At 42.9% G+C, this 26,779-nt stretch overlaps 1 protein-coding gene across 2 annotated transcripts in view; it reads right to left on the bottom strand.

The window, feature by feature from the left end:
• TRIM44 (tripartite motif containing 44) overlaps nt 1–26,779 on the bottom strand; it is a 104,679-nt gene that overhangs the window by 23,001 nt on the left and 54,899 nt on the right. For both annotated transcript variants that reach the window (XM_059139883.1, XM_059139892.1), the window contains one exon: nt 24,585–24,604. In XM_059139883.1, coding sequence (XP_058995866.1) covers nt 24,585–24,604 — 20 coding nt within the window. The remainder of the gene's footprint in view (nt 1–24,584; nt 24,605–26,779) is intronic.

Genomic DNA, 26,779 nt, shown 5'->3' with positions numbered 1-26,779 from the left:
CAGCAGTCACCTCCTTCCAAACTTAGTATGTGAAACAAATAAACCTCTATTTGCTTAAGCTACTTACACCAGAGTTTTCCTCGAAGTTGAACATAATTCTGATACAATGCATAAGTACTCTGGAGAATTCAAAGCCTTACGTGTTATAAGTGTGTGATCACTCCTCTGCCAAGAATTTCATTCCCTTGGACCCATCTGGCTAATTTATATATGTCCTTTAAACTTAGATTTAGTAAGATCTCCTCTAGGAAGCTTTCCAAAACCCTATCCCTAGGATTTGTCCCACTGTGTGAACTTCTCAAAACACTTCATAAACACCTATATGGGTACGTTACACTGCTCTGTAATGATCCATTTACTTGTCTCTTTGCTCTCCAGATGGTTAAAATGTCTCAACAGCAAGGATTCTTATTTCAGTAATTTAAAAAATTTCCTAGCACTTTACATTGTACCTGGCACCAAGTGGATAACTCATTAAGGGTTTACTGCAATACTGAATAAACCAATGAGAGAATGACTTGAAAGGTACAGAGTAAATGACAGCATGTCTAGCTTTATTATCCATTCACATTTTTGAAACACGGCAAATAGCTTTCTAATTCCTATTACTATGTGAAGGGTGTCTAGGTTAGGGAAGCATTAGTCTAGGCAGTGATTTTTAATGTTTTAAAAGTTATTCCACTCGAACCTTGTTTGAGTTCGTGGCACTCCCTCTTCTTCTACTCCCCAAATTATTTTAGGCTGTGTATTTAATCTATACTTTTCTATAAAATAATAATAATAATAATTTATTTCCTTCTTTGTTGTTTTAGAATTTATCCCTTCTGATAACCAAAACCATCCTGGGAATAATCTCATTTGGCACCAAAACAAATGTTGACATCATCCAGCAGCTCCCTTCCTAGGTGTCTGAGATCTGTCTGTGTGACCAGGGCTTCTGGAGGCTTCCTGCTGATCCTGCCTTATCCGTGCCCTTACCAGTCTCAAATGCAGTGTGCCACTGCCCAGGCGGAGCCTAGGGTATGTGGTTCTCTGCCAAGAAGCAGATGTAAACCCCTGTGTCTACCCTCTTCCTATAAAGCCAACTTAGGTCCACGACTCATACAGATCATAGCCTACTTAAAGATTACCAGCCCCTTTGCCAAAATACTCAGAAAAATAATCCTATCAAGCAAAATAATATCATCATTCCGACTGGTCTTCACCAGAGGCCAGCCTCTAGTCAGCATCTAGTCTGAACTTCCTGTTCCCTTTGCCTGCAGTGCTCCCCGTGCCCACTGCTACTTGGCTGGTGCCTTTGTTCAGTCAGGTTTCAGCTCCGAAGTGGCCTCCTCAGCTCTTCTCTGAATACCTTGTCTACAGTAGTTTCTTCTACCCAGTCCCTTTTAATCAAATCACCTTATTCCATTTCCTAACAGTATCGGAAATTATTTTGTGTATGTGGTGGTTTACTAGTGCTTTTGTTTGTTTGTTTTTCATCTCTTTCCACTAGAGTTAAATTCTCCTAGAGAAGGGACCTCATCTCCTCTGTCTTGTTCGCCCTGTATCCTTAGCAACAGGAGCCGTGTGGGGCATAATGTGATGCTTACTAAACATGTGCTCAGTAGGGATAAGAAGAAAATGAGCAGTTTTGTCAATCTACTTTGCTGGCCTTTACTTGAGCTTCCTTTTGGGAGTAGGAAGGAGGGTGGGTTTGGTGGCCACAGGGAACATTCTGAGATAGTGAGGTTGGCTCTGAGAGGCTCTGTGCAATTACAGAAAGAACCATAGTCCTGTCCTGCCACTTATAAGCTGTAGGAGAACTGAATCGTGTCCCTTAATCTCTCTGAGCTTCAGTTTTATCATCTGCATAGTAAAGTGTGTCACAGGATCAGTGTAACAGTTAAATGAGACAGTGACAGCACACAGTAAATAAGTCAATTCCCCTCAGCCTGTCCCTTAAGGCTGTTAACAAAGAGGAAGCAGCCCAGTAGCTCTGGGAAGGTGGTCTAATGCTTTTTCCCATTTGGGCAGTCACATTAGCAACCCTGTTGGTTGTTCACAGAGATAACGTCTACCTGCTGCATCAGGGAGTCTTAGCCTACAGACCAATTCTCCAATCCTGACACTACTCACAAGTGTACTTTGCAAGATTAGTAGAGATTTATTCCTCTCTTCTCAACTCTGTATCAACTTACATTAATGTGGGGGTTGATGTTATTCCACAGAGGTAAGCTTATGAATCTGTTAAAGAACTCTGGGTGCTGATTTTGCCACAACATGTGCTTCCTCTAGGCTCATTAAATCCAGAACATTCAAAGCCATCAAAAATATGTTGTCTTCCAGGCCTGCCAGAGACACTTTTGGTGAAATCATCCTTGACAGCTATTTGCCTATTTAAACACATTTAATTCTTCACGCTGAATTTATTCTGCCCATTCATTTGTTAATTCAACAAGCATTAATTGAGTGCCAACTGGATGCCTAGCCCTAGTAATCAGTCAGCACACACTGGCAGTTATTAAATGTTAAACACCATGCCTAACCTCTTATGAACATCAGGTTAATAAAGCCGAATTTCACCCCAAAGGCATCAAGATTATCCCCATTTAATACCAGAAAACTAAAGCTGGAGAGTTTAGATAAATTGCTTAAGTGGGCAATAAAAGGTGGGTCACTGCTCTGACCTAAGTCTTTCTGACATCAAACCCCACTCTGTTAATCACAATATTCTAGTAAATAGGCCTTGAACATGTACTTGGTACTTATCAAGGTGACAGCCACTTTCATGCATTAAAAAGAAATAAGGCTGGGCTGTGATCTTCCTCAGGGGAGGATTTCTATCTTACTCTTCTTTGCATTCCTGACCCCCCCCAAATTATGCCAATAGTGTTTGCTGAACTGATGATGAGCACGTGGTTCCTGTTCTCAAAGATACAGTAGAGCCAAATAGACAGCTGGCATGAAAGACCTTAAAACAGCAACATAAAAAGACCAAGACACAAAACTGTACAGAGTACAAAAGATGTGAGTGATCACAATTAGGGAATGGGTTTAACTTTAAAACCAAGCAAAAAACCGAGGGAATTGGACTAGCCCAGACATCACAGACTCAAATGTTTCTAGGGATCTGGTAGATAACGTGAACAAATGAAATGAATAAACTGGGCCAGGTGAAGACTGGTAAATTGGAAAGAGCATGTCCTAAGGTTGGCCAATGTCATGGGAAAATATGGATCTAGTATTGTCAGAACGTTTTGAATTTTCAAAAGAAGCTAAAAATTTCTATTTCTTGATGTGGAACTGTCCAATTTTTAAATGCTGGTCAGTAACTCATAGATTAAAAAAATACTTCATGAGCTAAACAAAACACTTCCTTAGGCTACATTTGGCTAATGACCCATCAGTTTACAGTCTTTGGATCAGACTATATTTCACAATCTTTTAACCACTAATGACCCCTATATAGCCTCTGGGGGCTTCAGAATTGGAAACTCTTTGTCTAACAAATAGCATTTCTGAATATTTAATTAGTTTTCTTGTATGAATTAAATAATCAATAACTGACAAATTAGGTCAGAAGGAGGGGAAACAGCTAATATAACTCTGCCCTGTCATAGTTAAATGGAAGATTTCCCATTACAACTTTTGAAATACTGTGGAAATACAGTCCACAGACTTTTATTTTTATCTTCATAGCTTCTCTGGAGATCTGACAACCCCCATTAGAAATCACTGGACTAAACTGAACTCTCAGATCTGGTGGCAAGTGATACAAAGTGAAAACTGGGAATTTGAGTCAGGCAGAACTGGACTGAATCCTAGCTCTTGAACTTACTAGTTGAGTGACCTTCAACAGAATATTTAGTTTAGTTTTTTTTTTTTTTACTTGTTTGCAAAATGGAAATAATCTGTGATCCACGTTTCTTCCTCACCATCACTATCTAATTAAAAGAAGCACCGCAGATAACAGCCCATGTCACACCACTATAATGTTTAAAACATTACCATCTCCAAAATGAACGAACCAAAAGGCCCTGTATTGCGGCCAGGAGCCATGCTGGCATATGCACACCGATGGAGGCACGGGAACCTAGTACCTTTCATTCCACCTTTCATCCAAGGAACTCCAAATGCTTGATGACAGCCCTGAGATGTAAAGGTGGAGAGCCAGAAACTTGGGTGTTTATGGATCTTGCCGAAAGCCGTGACCTGCTTTGGGTAAGCAGATGCCAGAGGGTCTATTCCTTAGCACCTCATGTTAAATGCCAAATAAAACAACTGTATCTTTGTTACCATCGCTAACATAATTTATTAATAACTGAGCTCATCTGTATAGTGCTCTACTATTTGTAAAATTATTCAACGCACATTTATCACATGCTCCTCAGAAAGTACCAAGGGAGACTGGTAAGGAACAAGTTAACCCCATCCTGTGAATCAACGAACGGCATCTAAGAGGTTGGAACTGTTCATAGTCACCAAATTAGCAAGATAAGGAAGGAAGTAGCTCCTGAGATTTCAAATTCAGTTTTTCTCATACACCCTGGCCTGGTCGCAGCAAATGAGAAACAAGAGGGCTATGAGGAGCCACATGTTGGTTGAGTGATCACTATTCTGTTTATCTGTGAAATGCTAACTGTATGAGAAACAGAACTTGTCTGTGATGGACACTAGATGTAGGCACTTAGGGGTATTACTTTGTCCAATTATCAAAAACTGTGTTAAGAAAGACTAAATTGTCATCTTAGATTATGTATAGTTTGCCTCTAGGGTAGCAGAGCAGAATTTCATACAACTTTGCTTCCCTTTCCCAATTTACTCTGCTGCCCTGCCCCCTCCTTGGGAAGAAGCCCTACAAACCACACATCTCCTCGTCCACCACAACGTACCCTTCCTTACTGGTGTGGTCTGCATGAGGTATGACCATGTAACTCAAAGGCAGCTAATTACTATGAGAATTAGCTGGGTTTTCTCCTGAGACTGTAACGAGGCAATATTGAATCCTGCATCAGAAAACTGCTATACAGCTGGACCCGGAGTGGTGCCAGGGCATGCCAGAATTACAAGGGAAGATGAGGGACAGAAGTAAACACAGCAGGCTGCTCTGTCACGAGGAAAGAGAAGCAGGAAGGACAGAAAGACAAAGAATGGAGCCCAAGAGTCTTAACCAGTTCCCAGCCTGTCTCCAGCAGGCACAGAAACACCTCCTTGAATTGGGTTCTGTGAACTGCCCTTTCCATGGCCCACTGGAGGTCTGAACTAGTGTAGGTGGGTTTCTGCTCCTCACCAACAGTCTCTAATAGGAAGATGAAATTACAACACAGAACAGTTGAAAGACTAGGAGGTTGTTAAAGAGAAACTAACTCTCTCTCTTTTAGATTGCAGAGAGGGAGAGAATAAATAAATGAACAAACGAATGAACAAATGAAATTTCCAAGTTGAACAGACCCCCAAGTAAGGCCTCAATATAGGCCAAACGTATTTCTATTATGTTCACGCTCTTTTTAAAACCAGAAGAATGAATGCTGGCAAACCTCTCTTCATACTGAGTAAAGCACAATGCCGACCAAGGACTTAACCAGTGATAGAGCATACAGTTTCCCCTTGTGAATGAACCGTAGCTCCAAATCCCCTTGTAATGAACAGAGCTTACTATTGTGATGTCCATTCTCCACCTTCCCCAATCTATTTCCAGCTGCGGAGCTCTGAGCAGGTAGCTGGTTGGAATGGGTTACCATCTGTGACACTTTCCCAACTTGTTAGGAAGAACTAGTTACTTTTTACTCTTTTTACTCCCATAGCACTTATCCCATTTTCTCACATGGTTCTCATACTCGTACAGTGTTATTCTGTGCTCACGAGTTCCATATCTCAACTGGACAAGCAAGTGCCTTGCGAGGAGGACCGTGGCTGGTCCTTTATTTCACGGTGCCTCGCACCATGTCTGGTACACATGCGGGTGGAGGAACCAAGGCCCACTAGCTGTGCTTCATGGGAGGATTCCTGCAGACAACGATCAGGATTTAAACTTTTTCTGTAACAAATCAACTAAAGTCACAACTACGCATACAAATTGGTTTAACCATTTCAAGTCAGTGAGCCTATAACTTTAAACAAAGCCTACAGTTAAAACCAAAGTGCCAATATCACATCAGGATTTAAATATCTGCCAGTTAAAAAAAGTATATTTCAAAACACTGCCTGGTGTTTTTGAGGCGGTTAAAAACCTCAAACTCATGGGGTGCCTGGGTGGCTCAGTGGGTTAAAGCCTCTGCCTTCGGCTCACGTCATGATCCCAGGGTCCTGGGATCGAGCTCGCATCGGGCTCTCTGCTCAGCGGGGAGCCTGCTTCCTCTCTCTCTGCCTGCCTCTCTGCCTACTTGTGATCTCTGTCTGTCAAATAAATAAATAAATAAAAATCTTTAAAACAACAACAACAACCTCAAACTCATTTGGTACCACTCTCATCTTTGGTGAGCTTAGACTGCACAATAAAGTCAAAACTGAAAAGTCAAAGGAGCCATTTAACTGAAATGACCACATGAAAAAGGCACCTGACCCAGCATTCTGGGTGAAGTGGTTAAAATGCCAGACCCAGAGCTAGACTACATTTCCTAGAAACACAGCTTCCAGGTCAAGCAGACACTGGCTGATGGGAACTCAGCTTTGTAAATAAACTACTTCCTATGATGCACAGTGAAGAACAGTATCCTCTTTCACGGCTGCACTTGGCCCCTGGAAAAGCTGAGGACGGGGGCTGGAAAGTCATCAACAACTGGGATGCAATGCCAGAAGTGTTCTGTTGAAGGCCATGGTGTCAGTTATCACCTTATTCTCATTTCAAACAAGCAGAGCAAAGACTTAAGGAGCTAAATGGCCATCATGGTGCTACTTCTGTTAATGGAGACTCAATTAAATGCCGTGCTGACTGAGAAGGATGGTGCCTGAGGCTACACGGGGTGCCTCTGGCTACTCCAGCCACTCTGTCAATGTTTTCGGAATCCCAGGGGAGGAGTGACTTAACTTACTCATCTTGTCACTACTGGAGAAGTTGGAACAAAGACCTATCTGGGTCCATCCGAGGCAATTCCTTCCTAATCTGCTTACTGCAAAGGAGAGCAGAAGAGCAAGGACAGGCCATCCTGCATGAACCAAGTGACACAAGAAAGCAAAAAGAAGAGAGAAAGATATGCCCGTGTTGTCTTTGCAATGTAGTGATCGTTAACATGTTATCCCTGCACAACAGAGAAAAGCCAAATGGCTGCCAGACTCACCAATCAGACAAGTTTCCCTCTTCCCAAGGGAGGGGGCAAGTAAAGGCTACGAGAGGCAGAAGTGTGCCCTTGAGAGGAAGAGTTGTCAGAAGTTTCTTTTTCTGAGGACATATGGGGGTAGGAGAAAATAAGTCTTCTCCTTGAGGAGACTCCCAGGCTGACACTGTGAAGAGGTTATCATAACGTGAGATATGCTGGAAGAAGCATATAAAGATGCCAGCATACCACAGATGCTGGAGAAACACTGTGCACAAGGCTCCGTAAGTCCCATGACCTCAAGGCCCTGTGTGTCCACGGATCCCACTTTGGACATGAAAAATAAATTCTATCTCCTGTTTTGGATTCATAACAAAGCACGGGAGAAGGGAAGGCTATGAGCAGAGGCACAGTGGAAAGGCACATAATCCAGTGAGCTGAGATTAATGTAAAACGGAGTTATCACATCTTCCTCTCCAAACCAACCTTTTGTCCCAACAGCACAGCTCCCCACAGACTGTGGTCTCCTGAGACAAAGACCCTGGAGTCGTAGAGCCATAGAGGAATAGGGCTGAGAGGAACCTAAGGGGCCACATCAGACTCAGGCCTCTCGTTTTAGAAATGTTCAAATTGAAGCCCAGCAAGGCTCAGTGACTTGTCCAAGTGCACGTACGGAAGCAGTGGCCACACTGGGCATGGAAGCCAGGACTCCTGATTTAGCTCCAGCTTTCTCCTTTATTCCTCCAATACACCCATTCACTCCCTTCTCTCCATCTCCCTGGCCTAGGCCATGCAGTCCCCAACTATTCTCTTCTCCCCAGTGCTCCTGCTCTTACCCAGGCCTAGAACTTCAAGATCTTTCACCTGAATCACTGCAATGCTGTTTGGGCCAAGATTCTCCTCTGCATCTGAAATCACTTCACACACTGCTCCAGTAGCCATCCCCTGCTCTACTGGGAGGGGGTGGACGGTTTCACCATTACTCATTTCCCTTCGCTGGCATGTTTCATTTCACACAGAAGTTGCTCCTTAGCCTTGGTCTCAGAATGGAGGAGAAGAGAGCAGAGTTAAAGCTAATCCACGGTGGACATGAGATAAGTGAGAAAAGGAAATGCCTGTCGTGCGTGCAAGTGCATACCCCATGCACTCCCAACACTGCCTTGCACAAAGAAGGCTCTCCACAGATCATTTTTGTTAAAGAGTAAATACATCATCTCATGAATCTTCACAGTAACCTTACTTTAGACACCACCAGCATCTTCATCTTGCAGATCAGAAAACCAAAGTCCTTTAAGTAGTAGGACTAAAGTTCTAGAGCCACTGGATGATAAAGCTGGAATTCAGACCCCGAACCTTTGATCCCAAAGCTCACGTTCTTTAACCTGTGCATCACACTGATTCCGAGAACTCTTAAAATTATGAGTTTACAACATACATTCGGCTTTCTAATGATGTATTATCTCACTGTTGTCTTACGTCCTCATCTACTATAATCCTGACTATCGCCCACCTTTTCCTCTTGGCTGTAAGCAACTGGCATCCTATCACAAGCCTAGTCACCTGGGTGAGACTCAGGAAAAGACCTGTTTATTGACTGATGATTCCTGATTCCTTCTTATCTCTAGTCCCCTGGGAGCCAGAAGTCTGGCTTGCGCACACCACACCTTGACTCAGAGCTCCAGCGGCAACATCTTATTTTAAACAACTTGCAGGTCTGATGGAGATAGACCCTTTGACAAAGGGGATCACTTCCTTCTTCCCAGATGTCAGTCCCATCACTCAAAGGCAGGAAGGAAGAGAAATGCCTTCAAGAAAGAGTGTTTTAAGAGAAGAAAGAGGACACAGCCAGGCCTCAGCTGGAAAAGCAGGAGTCAGAATAAAAAGTCTGTTCATCTTGGGAAATATCTTGTGAGGACACATCTGACTTTGCCCTGGCTTTTCCAGACAGCAGCTTGCACCGAGGTGGCTCAGATGGGCTGCTGTTCTCTAGTCTCCTCAGGCACGTGCACACAGCTCTGAAGCAAATGGGCAGCCATGGTCAGAGGGCACCTCTGCAGCCCATTACTGGCCAAGGACAGAAAAGAGCACTGCCCAAATCTGTCCAGCAGCTCTCCTACCACAGTCCGAGAGCACAATTTACTCCTTTCCAAAGCTCTCTATGCTGCAACCCTGCCCTTCTCAGAAGGCCCAAGCACAGCAGACAGGGCAAATGTGCAGCTTTAAGTGAAAACAGCCAAGAAACTAGCCTCCAACAATTAGGTTAAAACCCTGCATTAGAGCAGATGTTCATGGGAGAAATTTCATTTACTAAATTTTATTTATTAAATATTTAAAATTTTTGTTTATTTATTAATGTATGTATTTCAGTACAAGCCTACAATGGAGATTTGAGAAGGCAGTAGAAAGAGCTGGCTCTCCAGATGGCTCTGGTTCAAACCCTAGCTCTCTGCCACTTACTGGCTATGTGACCTTGGACCCATTATTCAATCTTCCCGTATTTAATTTTCCTCATCTGGAAAACGGGGATGGTAACAGTCTCTACCCTTAAGGGGCTATTGTAAGAATTAAATGAAATCATGACACATAACACCCTTAGGACAGTGCCTGGCACACAGTAAGCCTTCGACCCGTGTCAGCTATGATGGTCATGAGCATTATTATCTAAGGAATGGTCAAGGGCTCCCGAGTCCTGGTCAGCAGGCATTTCCCAAGTCTGGAACCATGGCAAAATATTGCTCGTGCATGTCATTAGCAAGCAGTGTAACAGTCTGCTATGTGTGTTAGAGAGAAAGAAAAATCAAGCACAGACATTGCCATTCCGGAGCTCATAGGCTGTTGGCATGACAGAGCACGCACCTCATTACAAGACAGGGAAGAAAGTGCTAAGTCCACAGATGAACCATAAAAACCAAAGAGAGGCTCAAAGAAGGATTCACGGAAGAAGAGGGAACAGAGCTGGACCCTGAAGGAAAGGTAGGAATGGTACAGGTTAGAAAGCAGACTAACAGCTGAGTCTCCAAAACAGCCAGAGCACTAGAGGGAAGCCAGAGAAGCCGCTGCAAATGGGGCGGCAGGGACACTGGGCCGGAGCGCGGCCCTGGAGCCAGAAGGATGGTATGTCCGCGGGGCCCGTAGGGAGGCTGACTCTTCCCTGTGCTCCTGACTTCAATTTGATTCAGTTCAGAAAGAACGAAAGGACCTACAGTGGAAGCAGGAAGGCATGATTCTCTCAGCTTCACACTTCAGAGAGACGGCCTCCTTCAAGGAAACAACTCTTGGGGTTACTGTCGGTCTCCGCCATCACGCTGGCTCCAGAACCTGCTCTGGAAGGAGGTACGGTTCCCCGAGCCCCCCCACTCCCCGCCATACTGCTTCCCCTCAACCTGAAGGTGCTAGTAGCAACAGGTTGCTCTTACGCTCCTAGGATAGTCCAGTCCTTCCTCTTCACCAGCAAACCATCCCCCGTCCTTCTTTTGTGTGAACAACTATTTTACTCGGAAAGGACCTTCATTGCCGCAGGATTCATGCTACAACTGTCGACACAAGTTGCAACAACTGGAGATTTCACTGCCTTACTGGTCAGCTTCTACTGAGAAGAAACGGTTCAGAATGACGAGTGCTTATGTGGGTCGGAAGGGAAGCAAGAAGGCCCCTTCAGCGAGGTATGGGAGAAGGATGTTGGAACTACTAAGACCACATAAAGGCTGACTGGCCAGGGGCAGAAAGACAGTAGAGAACGAGTCTCTGAAAGGAGTCCTAACTGCTGGCGGTGTCGACAAACAGTGTTTGAGACAAGAGAGTCAGTTCCTTTCAGTCAATTTGTTAACTACAAAGGAGGAAACTTGCCCATTCCAAAGAGCATTAAGGTTAGATCTGGTTGGAAAAATGATAGGGTTACTCATTCATTTAAACACGGGCGTGTTCAGAGAAACAAAACAAGACTGAACATAATCAAGAGAAGATTTTCCCATCATTAGGGTAGCCCTGTGTAAGTGAGCCACCCCTAAATACTTGAGGAGTTGGTTCTAAGCAAAAAGTATGATGCAAAAGCATTATTTTGATAGTCATTTGGGAACCTTCTAGCTTGGGCAAAGTGTTCTTTAGGCCAGGTTTTGAGGATGAATGAAAGGGCCTAGGCTTAAGGATGTTAACATCGCCAGAAGAGTCTCTGGCAAGCCTTATGGGTACAAAGCTCCAGAGCAGCACTGAAGAAAAGGATTCATGTAAGTCCCCTACCGGTGCTGCCCTTGAGCAGCTCAGGCTCTCAAAGTCACACACAAGCTTTCTCTTCCATGTCTTTTCAAAGAGTGCATATACATCTGCTCCTTTCTTCTCCACCTGCTCCCCCCACTCTGAATCCTATGACCTTCTTGTCCTCACTCTGCGCAGTTTTGTGGATAACAAAAGCAGACCCACAAATAACAGCTGAAGGTAAATGACCTGAAAAGGTGACAAACTCAGAAGGCTCTTAAGTGACTCTATTCCAAACCAGGGTTCCCTCCACAACTCAGAAAATGGATTTTGCAGAGCTATTTGTTCGTTCAAGAAATGCACTGTGTGCCTACGATGTTCCAGGCACTGAGAATATAGTGGCGAAAAAAGCAAAGCCTTTACCCTCATGACACTTAATTTCCAGTGAGGAAGAAAGAAAATACTATGTTAAACACACAATATATTTTCATGTAGTAAAAATCAAAGTGTATGCAGAGAATCAAAACAGGGTAAGGAACAGAGATCTAAAAAGGTAGTGTTTCGGCAAAGGCCTACATAAGGTGAGAGAGCAGGCTATGTCTGATGATCTGGGGATGAACATGTGGGCAGAAGGGAACACAAGCATGGAGGCCCTGAGTCAGAAGGAACAGCACACCTGTTTAAGGAAGAGTAAGAATGCAGTGCGGCTAAAGTGACAACAGGGTGAGCGGCAGGTGTGTGGGAAGGGAGAGGCCATATCTTGTACTTTACAAGCTCCCTTTCCCTCGGGTTACTCTGAAGGAAATTCCAGACATGACAGCACTCATACTGGAGCAATCTGAATGTGTAAGTTCTATGATCTTTGTATCCTAAAAGGTCTCTCAGATCTATGTGAAGAATGCAATGTGGGGAGGATGGAGAGTGAAAAAGGGCAGCGATGGGGGAAAGCAGGAAGATTCTAGGGGAGTAAGTATATGATTGGACCAGGATGGTGGGGGAGTGGTGCTGAAAAGTCCTTGGATTTGATGTATATTTGGGGGCAGATCTGACAGGATTTGCTGATTAATTGGACATGGAATGTGAAGAGAAAGATATTGAATACTGATATTGAGACATGATGAAACCATTTACTGAGAAGGTGAAGTCAAGTGCAGAAGCACACTAGAAAGGGAGAAGGGAGGAGAGAACAAGAGTTATGTTCTGAACCAAAGAAGCTGTGAGAACAAATGTGGAGAACGTAAACAAGAAGGCCTTACTTCAAATGGGGCGAACTCTCACCGCTTCCAGCTCTAGCTGAGAGACCACAGACAAGTCACTGACTCTCATCCAATCTGCTAATTACGTAATAGGAGGATAGCAAAACCATCTCTCAGTCATGAGAATAAGGAAATGAGATTTCTGTGTGCACCTGGTAAGTTCTAAAGTGCTAAATCAAGGTCAATCTTCTTGTTTCCTTCATTACTGCTGGTAAACGTTCATTCATTCATCTTAAAACTTTTTTTTTTTACTTATTTAAATGAATAAATGAACCTCAAGATGGAATACAATTATGTTTTTAACAAATACCATTATAAAAAGACTTCATATCATTCAATCCTGTTTCACTTGTTTGGTGCTTTAAACTTCTGAAGGGCACAGAGCATCATTTCCATTTCTTATTTGCATTTCTCACATACTACCATTCACATATATTATCTCACTTGGTCCTTAATACAGACAGAGTGGGCACCACTGCCCCTGGATGACTGATGAGGAAATTGAGGGACAGAGAGTTCTACTGAAGGCCTGACATCTTGGTTTCACTGCCTTCCTCTCTTGGCCTTTATTTTTCTTTAAGGATTTATTTATTTATTTTGAGAGACAGTGAGAGAGAACATGAGCGGGGTAGAGGGAGAGAGAATCCCAAGCAGACTCTATCCTGAGCATGGAGCCTGACACAGGGTTCAATCTCACAACCCTGAGATCATGACCTGAGTCAGACGCTTAAACAACTGAGCCACCCAGGTGCTCCTCTCAGCCTTTAAATAAAAAATACTGTGATCCTGGTGTGTAATCCATTTGGCATTATTGCTTGGTCATATCAAGAAAATTTCTGAAATAGAATGCTGAGCACTTCCATAATCATTAGTGAAACAAATTGCACTACCCTTGGATACAGCACTTAACAGTTGGCAAAATACTCATGTATTTTCTTAGTTCCTTCAAACCTGTGATGAGCACATGATTGCTACTGGATGTGAGAGGCAGTATCATGTGACAAAAGGATAGACCTACTTTATACACTGTCCATGTCAGTGTACAAATAAACCAAAAATGACCTTGCTCTGCATTGTTTTGTATTTAGTAATGCTCCTTGTCATTGGCTGATTCATTCATTCCTTCCTCCATTCAATCAATATTTAAGGGTCTGTTCATACTAGGCAATGTGCTGGGTGCTTGGTATACATTGGAACCACAACATTCTGTTAAAAAGTGAAAGGAGTTACATTAAGATGAAAACAAAAAACTTATTTATGATGGATATCTTACTTTTAATGAAATTATGGACATCCAAGTTGTTCTTTTTTCCCCATGTCAATGAAAAAATATATCCCAGTGACCCTTTCTAGGCTTTTCTCAGGAACATTTATCAGCTTCAATTGTTTGTACACCTGGTAACTCCACTTCCAACTATACTGGAAATAAATTATATCAATAATAATAGTTCAAAAGTCCCAGTTATTTGAAGTACAATGAGCGGGAGATTTCAGCCTGAAAGGTGTGGACTCCTAATATATTGTCTTACACATCTTAGACCCTCTTTCTGGGTGGCAAATTTTTAGCAGCAGGTCTCCACATATAGTGGAGAATGAGTACATTCCTCCAGTTGAGGAACACTGCTACTAGAGTATACTTATGTGATAGGGGTTTAAAGAGTCTTATAAGCAATAATTTTGGGAATGCTGGGCTAAACAAAGAGACAGGTCTCATTATCAGAAGCCTTCTCAAACTCTCCATTATACCACGGTACTTGTGAAAGTCCAAGAGGTGGGTCAGCCAACAGCATGTACCACACTTACTAGACAATGGAACCCTAGTTTAGAAGGCTAACTCAACAATTCAAATAATTAGTGTTCAGTCTACTACAGTGTGGGAAGCCTCACAATGGGGGATTTCCATTTATAACCACACGGGACATGCATTTTTTTAAAGCAGGTTGCTGATTCTTCAAGCTTGCAGAGAGTTGAGTAGACAGAACAGATGTATGCCCCTGACATGTGGAAGAGAAACCAATCGCTATATGTAAACAAGGACTGTTTTTGGTTTTGACTTCCACTATAGCTCCAATAGCTAGAACCGCCTGGTTACTTGGTAAAATCTGTTAAATAAATGGATAAAGGGATGAAACTTCCAGAAAGGAAAGAAGGTTATGTTGATTTCAGTAAGACTGGCCATACTGTTTTTCTATCTTCAATGATTTCAATTTCCATATCCAGACTTCTAGACAGTGCTTAATTTATTTTCTTAGAACAAAAGACTGAGAATTATTCCAACAGCCTTTTGCATCATGACCCTGTATTAATCTAATAAGAGAAAGGTTACACTGCTCTTTGTTGATGAACAGCACATTAATGAGATCTCCTTGAAATAATCCCACCTCTATTATGCAGACAAAATTACATTTTCCAGCATAATTATTGTGTCAATCGAACTCCCAAATTTTGATATTAATTGTTTCACTTGCAAAGGCAACATCAGCTTACTAGAGTTTGTTAAACCTCTGGAAAATTGAGGGGAAACTCATAGTTTTAAGTAGTGATTATCAGCCTATACTTCTCTTTTATTCTACCTTATGCATATTTTCCTTCCAGCCAGAAGGACCAGGCAAGTTTTATTTCCTATAATTGGTTTTAAGAGGGAAAACAGTAAGTTTCTTTAAAATGTGTTTTTAGATTACACACCAACTTAACATTTCTCAGTCCTTACTTGAGACTCTAGGATATAACCTCTTTGAGGACTTTGTTGAAAACTATTTCCGGTACACCTGGGTGGCTCAGTCGGATAAGCATCTGCCTTTGGGTTCAGGTCATGATCCCAGGGTCCTGGGATCGAGCTCCAGGCTGGGCTCTCTGTTCAGTAGGAAGCCTGCTTCTCCCTCTCCCTCTGCCTGCCGCTCCCTCTGCTTGTGCTGTCAAATGAATAAATAGAATCTGTAAATTGTTTATATCTACTTAAGTCTGATTTTATTCTAGATTGGGATCATGACTTCCCTATAGAGTAATACAGGTTTTATTTTATAAACAGAAATCCATAGGACAATAGGATTCAGTACAGTGACTCATTAGCTCTTTGACCTTGAACAAGGTACTAATATATCAAAGTCAGATATGAGAATAATAAATACCTTCGTATTAGGCTGCTGTAAGGATTAAATGAGGTGGATAATCCATGTGGAACACTTAGCTTACTTTCTTTTTTTTTTTAAAGATTTATTTATTTATCTGTCAGGGGAGAGGGAGAGAGAGCACAAGCAAGGGCAACAGCAGGCAGAGAGAGAAACAGGCTCCTCGCTGAGCAGGGAGCCCGACATGGGACTCGATGCCAGGACCCTGGGATCATGACCTGACCTGAAGGCAGATGCTTAACTGACTGAGCCACCCAGGCGTCCCTAGCTTACTTCCAGTATTAGAGTGTCTGAGGGCTTACAGAGTATCAGCCACAACAGTCAAGGGCCTCAACAAGCGCTCCGTCTCTACAAGTAGTCCTTCTCCCTCTCTAATAAGCCAGTCTCCCTCACTCCATCCACAGAAGCAGAAGCTCCAAACAGGCTTGCTTTCTCCCCGGCATGAACTCTTCCCGCAGAGCTCAGATGGCACTTCCGGATTGCTCCTGGCTGGGTGACACCATTTAGGGCAGTCATTCCTCTGACTCTCCTGCACTTCGGCGTAACATTCTTCTTTCCTCATCTGGTTCCTTTAAGAGTCTTAGTTGGCTGGGGACTTGACCCTTCTTTTCAGTTTATCAAGAATGCCCAACCAGAGCGGGTGAGTGCTGAATTCTAGGGGCCACGCTGGGCTGGAGCATCTGTGCCTGGCCTTTTCAACTATGCAGCTTGCCAGTAATTGCTAACTTTTTCCTCCTGAAACAATTATCCCCCCCATTTCTCTCCCTGCCCCCACCCCACCCCCTAGTTAATTATCAGTTCTGGAATTAAACATGCTTGCCTCTCCTGCCGTTGCCATGACAACAGTTGGCCTGCACCTGCCACTGGGTGAACAGTGGCTCTTTTAGAAGAGGCGATGGCAGCTACTGGCTCCACAAAAGCCAGAGAGTAAACTCATGTTTACCTGTCTGGGGAGAGAAGTTCTGGTTCGTTCCACCTCCGGCATTTTCCTGGCAAGCTCCATCTCAACTTCTGGTTCAAGCAAACTGTTTTTTTGCCATTCAACAAGGAAAATGAAAAGAATTCCTGATAAAAATGCCACATCCCTGTTGGCTTGTCACTTACTCCTAGCCAAGATGTTGGAAAATACGAATCTTGTATCTCCTGAGAAAAGCAGTATAGTGCAATGGTTGAAAGCACAGAATTTTAAGCCTGAGAGATCTGAGTTCTAATCCTGGTGAACTCACTTTCTGACTGTGTGACCATGGCTTAATCATATAACCTCCTGTAATGTGAATTTCCTATCTGTAAAAAGAATAGAATCACTATAGCTCATGTAGTGGTTTTCAAGCTCTGAGGACTCCATGTAGGTCTAGTTCCTATAAGCAGGCAGCACCACCGCATCTGAGCCACCGTAAGGTCAGGGCAAAGCCAGCAGCATGGTCAGCTGTCAGTGGTCCCAGTCTGAGGGGCAGCCCCTGCGGTCCAGGGTGCCACAGCATGTGGCCCCATTGCTTCTAGACCAAGAAGTGCTGAGCAGCCAGGGACAGCTGACAGATGTTTCTCTCCCGACCTTCACCACAACTCTCACAGCTCCTCCTTCTCTGGGCTGTGTTCCTCGTGCTCAATCTCACTTTCCTTTAAATAGAATTGATGGAACCAGAGGGGAAGGAGACATGTACTCACCAAGGATACAAAATGCTTTTCCGTTTTACAACCACACTGCAACCTACGGGGAGCAATTGGTAGTGGTGCTGGGGGTGTGGAGGATGAGGCATTTATATAAGAAAGTGCTTTTCTTTCCTGAAACCCGTGCCTGTGGATAAGAAAGTATTTCTTTTATGAATGGACAACCACTCATAGTTAGGTCTTAGGTCCAAACAAGCACAGGCACATACATGAATACTGGTCCTTGGCAAAGATCTCACCATGTAGGCTACCCAAGTTTTATCTCAGCCTTCAGTCATATCTCTCAATGTTTTGAAGCTACCTTCCTGGAGTTCTAGTTTTAAAGAAACCTACACTAGTTGACTCTAAACTTCACATCATCTTTAAAAGAGAAAACAAACAAGCCAAAATACAGAAACACACCAGTTTCTGCTCCCAGCATCTGTTACAGATGCCTGCTCTGGGTTTCTGGGTATAGAGGCGAAAGCAGTTCAGCCACATGGAGCTACAAAAAAAGGCAAGGACCCTTGGAAGCTGTTTGGAAAATGCAATTATTGACCTCTTGCCTGCCACTCACTGGGAGGAAGTGCGAAGATGCTAGAGACCAGCAGGTTTCTCCTAAAATGACAAAGATACCACTGACAACAATTTCACTGTGGCTGCCACAGTTGAGGCGGCATAAGCAATGACATCAAATTTAGTTATTCTTAAAACACAGACTGGAGTTTTAGGACTACCTAAAACTGATTCTGTTTAGGAATTTAGGACTTTAGCCAGTCCAGAATGGCTACGGAGACAAACAAGGAAGGAGAGAACTCAGCTCCAGCCAGACTCTTCAGCACCAGATCTAATTCCGGGACAAAAGTAACATTGATTTAATTCTTAAACTAGCTTTTAAAAAATACCTTTGGTCTTAAATCTATTTGGAAAATGTCGAGGCTTTAGGATTCCTTTTCTCTATTAATTTGGAAGGAACTAGATAACTACTTGCCAAACCTGATTTTAAATTTGAGGGAGGCAGGAGCTGTCAAAATAGGGGTATAAGATACAAATCAAACAAACAGTTTCCCTCTTCAGCTGCTTTAACTCAGTTGCTTGTTTTTCCATATAAAAAAAGGAACCCCAAAGGAGAACACTTTCAATGCTTCACAGCATATTTGTCCGTTAAGTGTAACAGGATGTGCTATTTTGGTGGGGAAACTGAGGCACAAAGAAAGCAGACAATTCACCCACAACAATCACAAGATGTAACTACGCAATAGACCAGTAAGATTGAGGATTCTGTCTGCTTCTTCTGAACAAAGGACAAAGGGGTAGTACAAACCTTCTGGCACCTCAGCATAGCACGTGAGACCCTCCTCAAGGTGGACTCAACCATCTTTCAGTCTCCTCTCCTGCCATAGCACAAGCACGCAGGGGCTCACCATTCCCCACACAGCACAGGTGTTCTTCCTCTGAGCATTTAGGCTTGCTGGTCCCTCTGCTTGCGTGCCCTTCCTACTGCTTCCAACCGGAAAAGCCTCCTCCTCCCTGCTCTTCAGGGTCCACCACACCAGGACGTTGTACCCTACTCCACCTCCGAAGTACTCATTCCAGAGCACTCTCCCAACTAAGAGGCCACATGACTGAGTCAGAGATGTGAGTTTGAACACGCATTCTACCACTTATTTGCTGTGCCACCTCCTGCATATATAACCTCTCTGCAACTCTAGTTAACATATTGAGCACCTATTAGGGCTTGCAAAATGATATTCACGCCCCTTCTACTGGGCCTTCTCTTCTCCTTTCCTTTTTAGCATTATAAAGCCAGAGAAGGCAGGCAGATGTTGGAGAACAGGCTGCTCCTAGCTAGCATCTCTAGTGTGAGACAGGTGGACACAAACTAGAGGCACCTTGGCAGAATTTTCCAGCTGTAAACGGATTCTCTGGTTATACATCAAAATGCACAAAATAAAATAAAGTGACTATCATAGATAAATTTCTGAAAAGCAATTACTTTAGCAAAGGATGCTTGCTTTTATTGTAGATAGGTGACAAAATGCATAACATAGTCTTAGCCCTTGTCTAGATGAGAAGAGGATAAACAACTGACATTAGCAGGGGTAAACAAAGTCAGCCCAGGTTTGGAAACAGGGAAATGTGATCCGGAGATTCTGTATGCTGAAGGCCAACTTAGATGCTGGAATCTCACTTCTGTATAATAAATAGCCCTGACATTTCCATTCCACGCCACAAGTATCAGAGCCATGTTCTTTGGCATCTAGCTAGGACTTCTGAAATGAAGACAATGCAAAAACCAAACCAGGAATATGCAATCAGAAAACAAAAGAAACCTAAGTGTATCATTGGCTTAGTTCCTTTTATGTTTCCAAACTAAATTTTCAAGAAGAGAAACATGGTATCTAAGAACACATGGTTATTATTTGGTGGGGGGCAGGAGAGTACCTAGTATACAGCCCCAAGAAAATTTTTTAAAGAAACAAAATTGGGAAGATTTTTAAAAAATCTACTAAATTACAGAATCACAGGCAGATTCCTTCCACTCCATAAGTGATCTAAGACTATTCCTTCATACAATGTTAGCCAAAAAAACTGGGTGGGAAGCAGGGGAAAGAAAGCCTAGTGTTCACAGAGAAATAAAAACAGCTTACAAAGAGGCAATGAGGTTGAATGACTAGCCCAAGGTCACACAGTCAGTCTCAGGCAGACCAGGAATAGATGGTAGGTCTGTTGACTCTCCTTGAGCTCCTACTCCTTCAGAACTCAGGGCCTGTTTGATCACAGACTCAGCATGGGTCAGATTCACACTGATCTCAGCAGGAGCTTTCTGCCTGAATAAAAGCCAGCTCTGAAGATAAAAAAAATTCTACAGAAGTCCCAAATATGGTTGTTACTATTAAAAAGACATCTTCCTCTAAGTTAAAAAAAAAAAAAAAAAAAAAAAGGCACAGAAAATCTCAATAGCAAATCAAGATTTCATATTGATCTTGCTCCTTTTTCCTCTGAGCACAAGAGTTTCAGGGTCCTTCCCTCTCTGACTTCCTCCCACTACAAAACAGCTCTGAGGCAGCAGATCCTACACCACCCCCTCTCTTCGAATATGTATTATTTCTCAGCAGGCTCCGGCAGGAGTTGAGGAGCCAATCTGTGAGGGAGTGAACACAAGATCTCCCATAATAGCACAGAGAAGACAGAAAATTGCTGCCAAAAGTGTAAATTGCTTTTTTTTTTTTTTTTTTTGCTTGAAAAAAAAAAAAATCACTCTGGGCTTCAAAGACAGCCTCTTAAAAGATGACTCCATGGTGGTTAATATCCATGTTCTACACATGAGGATTTCTGTTTATCCATGCCCTCCAAGAATCCCTACCGTCTATTTTAACTGTAGCATGGATTTGAAGAGTAAACCACCAAACACAGGGGCAACAGGCAGGGAATTCTGCAGGGTCAAAGGAAGGCTTGGCTGTCCACTCCCCAGGGAGTCTGAAGGTACTCCTTTTGCTGCTGACCCTGAAACAGCACTGTGTGATGAAGAACTAACCCTTTATAGTGACAGAGGCTAAGGAGAGGAGCTGTACCCTTGCAGAAAACAGAGGCCCTAGCAGGTTAGAGGAATAAAAGCAAAGCGATTCTCTGAGGAGTTATGTGTGAATCCTCCTGGCTTTCCTTCCGGATTGCGGAGAGAAATGTGCCCGGAGATGAGGGCAGGTAAAGGCAGATAGTCCAAACGGTGGTGGAGAGCATGAACCCTGAAGCCAGAGGAAATTCAACTCCTAGCTCTGCTACTTACTGGCTCTGGGATCTAGAGCAAGTTCATCTTTCTGAGCATTAATTTCCTCATTTTACAAGTGGGATGAGGACTATCTCATAAACTTTACATGAGGATTAAATGAGAAGAGATAGAAAACACTGTACACAGTAAACCTGCAATAAATGATAGCTCTGATTATTGTTATTAATTAGCAGGGCAACTACACAATAAAATTCAGGGACAGGAACAGACATGATGAATAGCACAATGTTGGGATGCTTCAGTCAAATGGTTGGGGAGTCAGAACCAAGAGGAGGAAAGAAGGCAGGGAGGCTGGCAGGAAGCGAGGACACCAGTTCTGCTCTGGAGAAATATGCCTCCATAGCACAGGGATTTATTTCCTTTTGTTCTTTTCTTCCTTCTTGTGGAGTGGCTGGAACCCAGGCTCCCTGGACTTCCGGACAGATGGGGGACAAGCAGCTGAATGGAAAGAATGCCAGCAAGGGAGACATGGGTGTAATAATCTGTAAGACCTGGACACAGAGTCTCCAGATTCACTCTTCCATCCTCTGCACAGGCACACCCACACTTCCCTTCTATCTCCCTTACACATCAAACTCTCATTCAGTACTGTCAGCAATAAAGAAGCCTGGAACAAAACTCTGTTTGGCTTATTGAAATGGTAAAACGTATAACATAAATGAGAGAATTTCAGATCAAAGGCAATCTGCCCTGAAGTGTTAATTGGAATTAACTGAGCCAAATGGCAGTTCAACACAAACTGAATGGAACCAACAAATATAAATTTAAAGTTTAGAAAGAAAATTTGACTCCGTTTTCTTCTTTCTATCAAATTAGAGCATGTTCTTTATTGTACCGAAGGGCCCATTATACCAAAAAAGGGGTCTTTCATTGTACCAAAAGAGGGTTCTATCAACGCCCAGTCCAACAGATTCCCTGCTGACATCCATGATAGCCTAGCTCAAAGGAGACAGCTTGACATCTTGGTTGCTCGTAAAGAAACTATGCTTCACAACTGCCTTGTCAAAATGACATGAAGGTATCTGCAATTAAACTCTAAAACCAGCATCTTACTCTAAATAGTATCTTTAAAGCAGGCTAATCTCTTCATAAGGTCCCTGTATTCTTCTACTCAATGTGACTCTGACATGTAACCATGAAGACAAATGGCTGTGTTCATTCCAGTCAGGTTCCTCCAAGCCACATAATATCTGCTAAGATGTCTGCATTACATTGGTCTTGTCTGAATGCTCTTTCTGGGGAAGAAGAAGGTCTAGGGCTCTGCCAAGCCTGGATTTGAAGGAGCTAGAACTAGTTTAGAGAGTAGGAGAGTGCCAAGGAGATAATTTAGAGTCTCTGGAAACCAAAGATCTGTGCAAAACGACAAAAACCTGGTCAAGAACTAGAAAAGATGTGGATTTAGACTCCCATCATCACTACTTTAGTTTAACCAGTCTCCCACACTCTGGTGTTGATCTACTTCCAATTAAGGCAGGCAAGGGAGACTTCTAAAATGCAGATCTACTCCAGTTAATTCCAGTTTACCATGCTTTCATGCTTTCCCATTGCCTCAAGACAGAGCTTAAACACCTTAGAAGGCCTATAAATCCTTAAAGGTTCTAGATTGTTTTCTTCCTCAACTCTCGTCTAGAGCTTTTGCACAAGTTGTTCTTGACCCAGAACTAGCCCTGCTCCTCCTTTGCCTGCCTTCTCATCTTTCAGATCCCTGTTTATATATGACCTTTCTGGTAAGCCTTCCCTTATTCTCCAAGACTGACTTGGGAGCCTTCCTAAAGCAACCTAAACTTCCCTGAGTCATAGCACCTGTCCCACAGCATAAGGGCCTGGTGATATGCTTGTTTCTCCCACAGGGACAGGAACAATGTTTGTCTTAGTTATTACTATATACCCAGTGAATAACACAGTGCCTGATGCATAGTAGGTCATAAGAAAAGAAAGGGAGGGAGTGGAAGGAAGGAGAGAGGGAGGAAAGAAATGAACTGCAACTCAGAGAGAGCCTGTTCTGAGAATGGCTGGAAGGTGAATTTGGAGAAATTTCCTGAGGGTTTGTGGTTCTAATGCAGGGTGCCTGTGGCTTTAGCCACAGTAGACAGGAGATAAATCTAGGCTGAGAACCACAGTTCCCAAGGGAGAGAAGCACCAGGAGATGCAGATGTGGGATAATGTTTGGCACTAAGAAACCGGCAGAGGATGTGGGGATGGAGAAGAAAAAAAGAAGAAACTTTGTTGGTTTATAAATAAAACCAAAGGAGGACTGAATTTTGGTTCCAGTAAGATAACTTTGGACAATTCCTGTACCTTCTTTCAATGAAAAATTTGAACTAGATGAGTGATTTTCAAACTGAGTTCTCTGGAACCCTAGGTTTCTGCAGAACACCATTCTGCAGAATTTATTGAATAAATTCAGTAAAATTTACTGTATTGAAGGGAGAAGGTTCACCAATGTATCTGGCCCCAAACTATAGCCAGAGAAAAACTTTGCATATTGGAGTTCTACTTAAAGCTCGTTTACAAAAAAAAAAAAAAAAAAAAAGGTGGGGGGAGGGCACTTCTGTTAAAACTAAAGCTTGCATAGCAGCGGCCTAAATGAACTCTCCCACACCTTCCAACGAGAACAGTCCTTGACCCTATGTGACACAGGACCCGCCTGGATGTTTTATTCTACTTTGTACTTGTACAAATACCCCTGGGCTGTGTGGATGGCAAAGCTGCAGCATGTTCTAGAGCCTGTTCTCACTGAGCAGCGTGACAGCAAAGGTAAGGAAACCAAACTCTAGGTTTACTGGAAGGCTGAGGCAATAATGAAACACTTCCAAATTTCATGTGGTGATACAGAAGCAGAAAGGAGCAACTTTTTTCCCCCTAAACTAAGTTAGGAAACATAATACCAATGACCTAGGATTCACAGTATCAGTGTCTCCAGTCAGTCACAAAGTTGTTATACTCAGAAACAAAGAGTATTGGATCTAAAGCCCATTAAAAAAAAGCAATCCAATTCCAATCAAGAAAGAACAATGCAAAAGTTTATCTAGGCAGTCCACCTGATAGCCTAATTACCATTCAAATACAGTGCCTACTCTTCCTAACAAGGTATTCTGAAGTTACTGTCATTACACACTTTACAGTCCACCTTTATCTGAAGGTTACAGGCAGGATATGGCACAGATGGGGAGGGAGATGGGAATCTTAGAAAATAAGATTTTCAAAGCCCTGGCTCAAGATGCTGATCCCTTTTCTGTGCTGTTCTTTGGTTGTCCATATTTCATGGGGCATTAAAAGGCCACAAACGTCACTCTACTTCAATTCTGAGAACAGACAAGCAGCAATAATGTGATCTTACCTGGGTCCTTCCTCGTCACCCTGAAAGAAGCAGAAAGAAACAGAATTAGAAATCAACGGTGGTACAGACAGTTTTAGATTTCTTTCTTTTCCCTCTCCTCTCGCAACCTGAAAGCAAGGCTTGTGCATTTACTTTAATAGAGACAAACCAGCAGATGTCCAAAGGCTAAGACAAGGGCTAATATAATCCTATGCTCAAAATGCCCAGCAGAGATCAACTGATAATTTGCCCTTGCAAGCAGATAAGTGAATGCACAGACGTAGGAGGCCTAAATAATAGACTTGCCTTTTTATTTGTGTGGCTGGCAGCATTTAGTTCTGAGCAAACTGAGAGCCCAAAATAGCTGTAGGTCTTAGGCAAAAGCTGACCAGCTCCAAAAGCATCAAGCTGTTTCCTTCAAAGACTCATTTCTGCCTTGGTCTAGCATTTTTCTCTCGAAACATGAACACAGCAACTCAAATATAGGGCACACTGTGGTAAAAAGGGCACTGAACTGGGACTCAGAAAATTGGGATTCTAGTCCAAGCTCTATTATTTATTAGCTATGTGCCCTTGGGCAAGTTAATTAATTAATCTGAACCTTGGTCTTCTCCTTTATAAAAGGAGAGCTCTGACATTTGATGATCTCCAACATCCTTCTGCCCAACACTGGTCTTTCGCTTTTTCTCATTCACTATCTACAAAAACAATGTGTGCGGGCTATTCTGTGCAGGTAATGCGTGCTCTGAAACCTAACTTCACCAGTGACCAGACCAGAGTCCTTTCACTCCCTTCTTGTGATCACACACGATTTTTCAAGGAATTCTGAAGCCCTTTCCAAGGGACCTGACTCCTTCATTTGGTGAAGGGGTATTTTACATCCTTTCTTTTTAGCCTTTCAGGGTTGGTCTCAGTAGAGAACGTAACTCCTAGTTGTGGATAATTCCCCAGGGCACTTAATCGATTTGATTGTTCTTATCAGGATAAAGAATGAACTCCAGAGTCAGACACGCTAGGTTCAAATCTTGACTCCATCAACTCACTTGCTGTGTTATCCTGGTCACGGTTTTTTTTTTTTTTTTTTTTTGCCTCATTTAACTTTAACTTCCTACTTTGTAAAATGGGGGTAATAACAGCCCCTGTATCATAGGATGAAAGGAGGATTAAATGATTTAATACATACAAACATCTAGCACAGTGCCTAAGACACAGGATGCACTTAATAGCGCTTAGTTTCACTATCTGTAACAATTCAGTATCATAAACTACTACAGGTGAACAGTCAGGGTAAAGGTTAATGTGACCTAATCTAGGAACTCCCATTCAGGAGCAGGAGAAACATAGAAAGAGATAAAAAATGAATAATGTTAAGGGCTCTACCAAAGACATAAACAGAATGTTTGAAAGTCGGAAGGAAATTGATAAACACAGTTGCTTCAGGAGAAGGAGGAAGAGAGCAATTCACAGAGAAGGTGATACTTATATTGGAACCTGAGGGATAAGCAGGTCCAGGATGGCAACAGATGAGTGGGAAGGGCAACGGACTAGCAAGAGCAAATGCACAGCAATTGAAAAAAAAAAAAAAAAAAAGTATGTTAAAGGAATTTTGAGTTTGATGATACTAGAGAATGGGGATGTGTCTGTGTGTCTCGGACAGGGGTTGTGGCAGAGACGGCAGTGCTGTGGGTTGGAGGGCTGGTAGTGCGGCTGAGGTAAAGGGAGATTGCCAGGCCCCAAGCCTATAAGGACAGCTATAGCCAGAAAGGTAATTTAAGTCAGATTATACACTGGACGTTGGATCAGGAGGGCGTTTACTAGACGGATCAGGATTTGCAGTACTGGTCAGGGTGCTAATCATCTACACTCTAATGAGAGAGAAGCGGGGTGGGTAGTGGAAGGAGGGTAGAGGGATGCTGGGAGTTTTCTTTGCATTTTGATCGAGTGGCTATCTTATGGGAACTATAATCTAACAAGGAAAAATTCATATAATTTAAATTTAATATGAGTTACATAACTATCAGTGACTTAATTACACCTCAACACAAGTTTTCAATTACCTTTGGGTACTCAAACATAATTGTCTAGGAGAATCTTATGGAAAAAAGTACCCAAACTTTCTCCTGTGCTTTAGAGCGAGTCCTCACAACTGTGTGTCTTGGCACAGTGGTTAAGAGATGATCTCTCTGACCTGCCGAAACATGGCTTCATATTTACGT

The sequence above is a fragment of the Mustela lutreola genome, chromosome 1 (assembly GCF_030435805.1).
Source record: "Mustela lutreola isolate mMusLut2 chromosome 1, mMusLut2.pri, whole genome shotgun sequence".
NCBI classification, from domain to species: Eukaryota; Metazoa; Chordata; class Mammalia; order Carnivora; family Mustelidae; genus Mustela; species Mustela lutreola.
The sequence above is the reverse complement of the archived record's forward strand: the minus strand, read 5'-3'. Positions and strand labels throughout refer to the sequence as shown.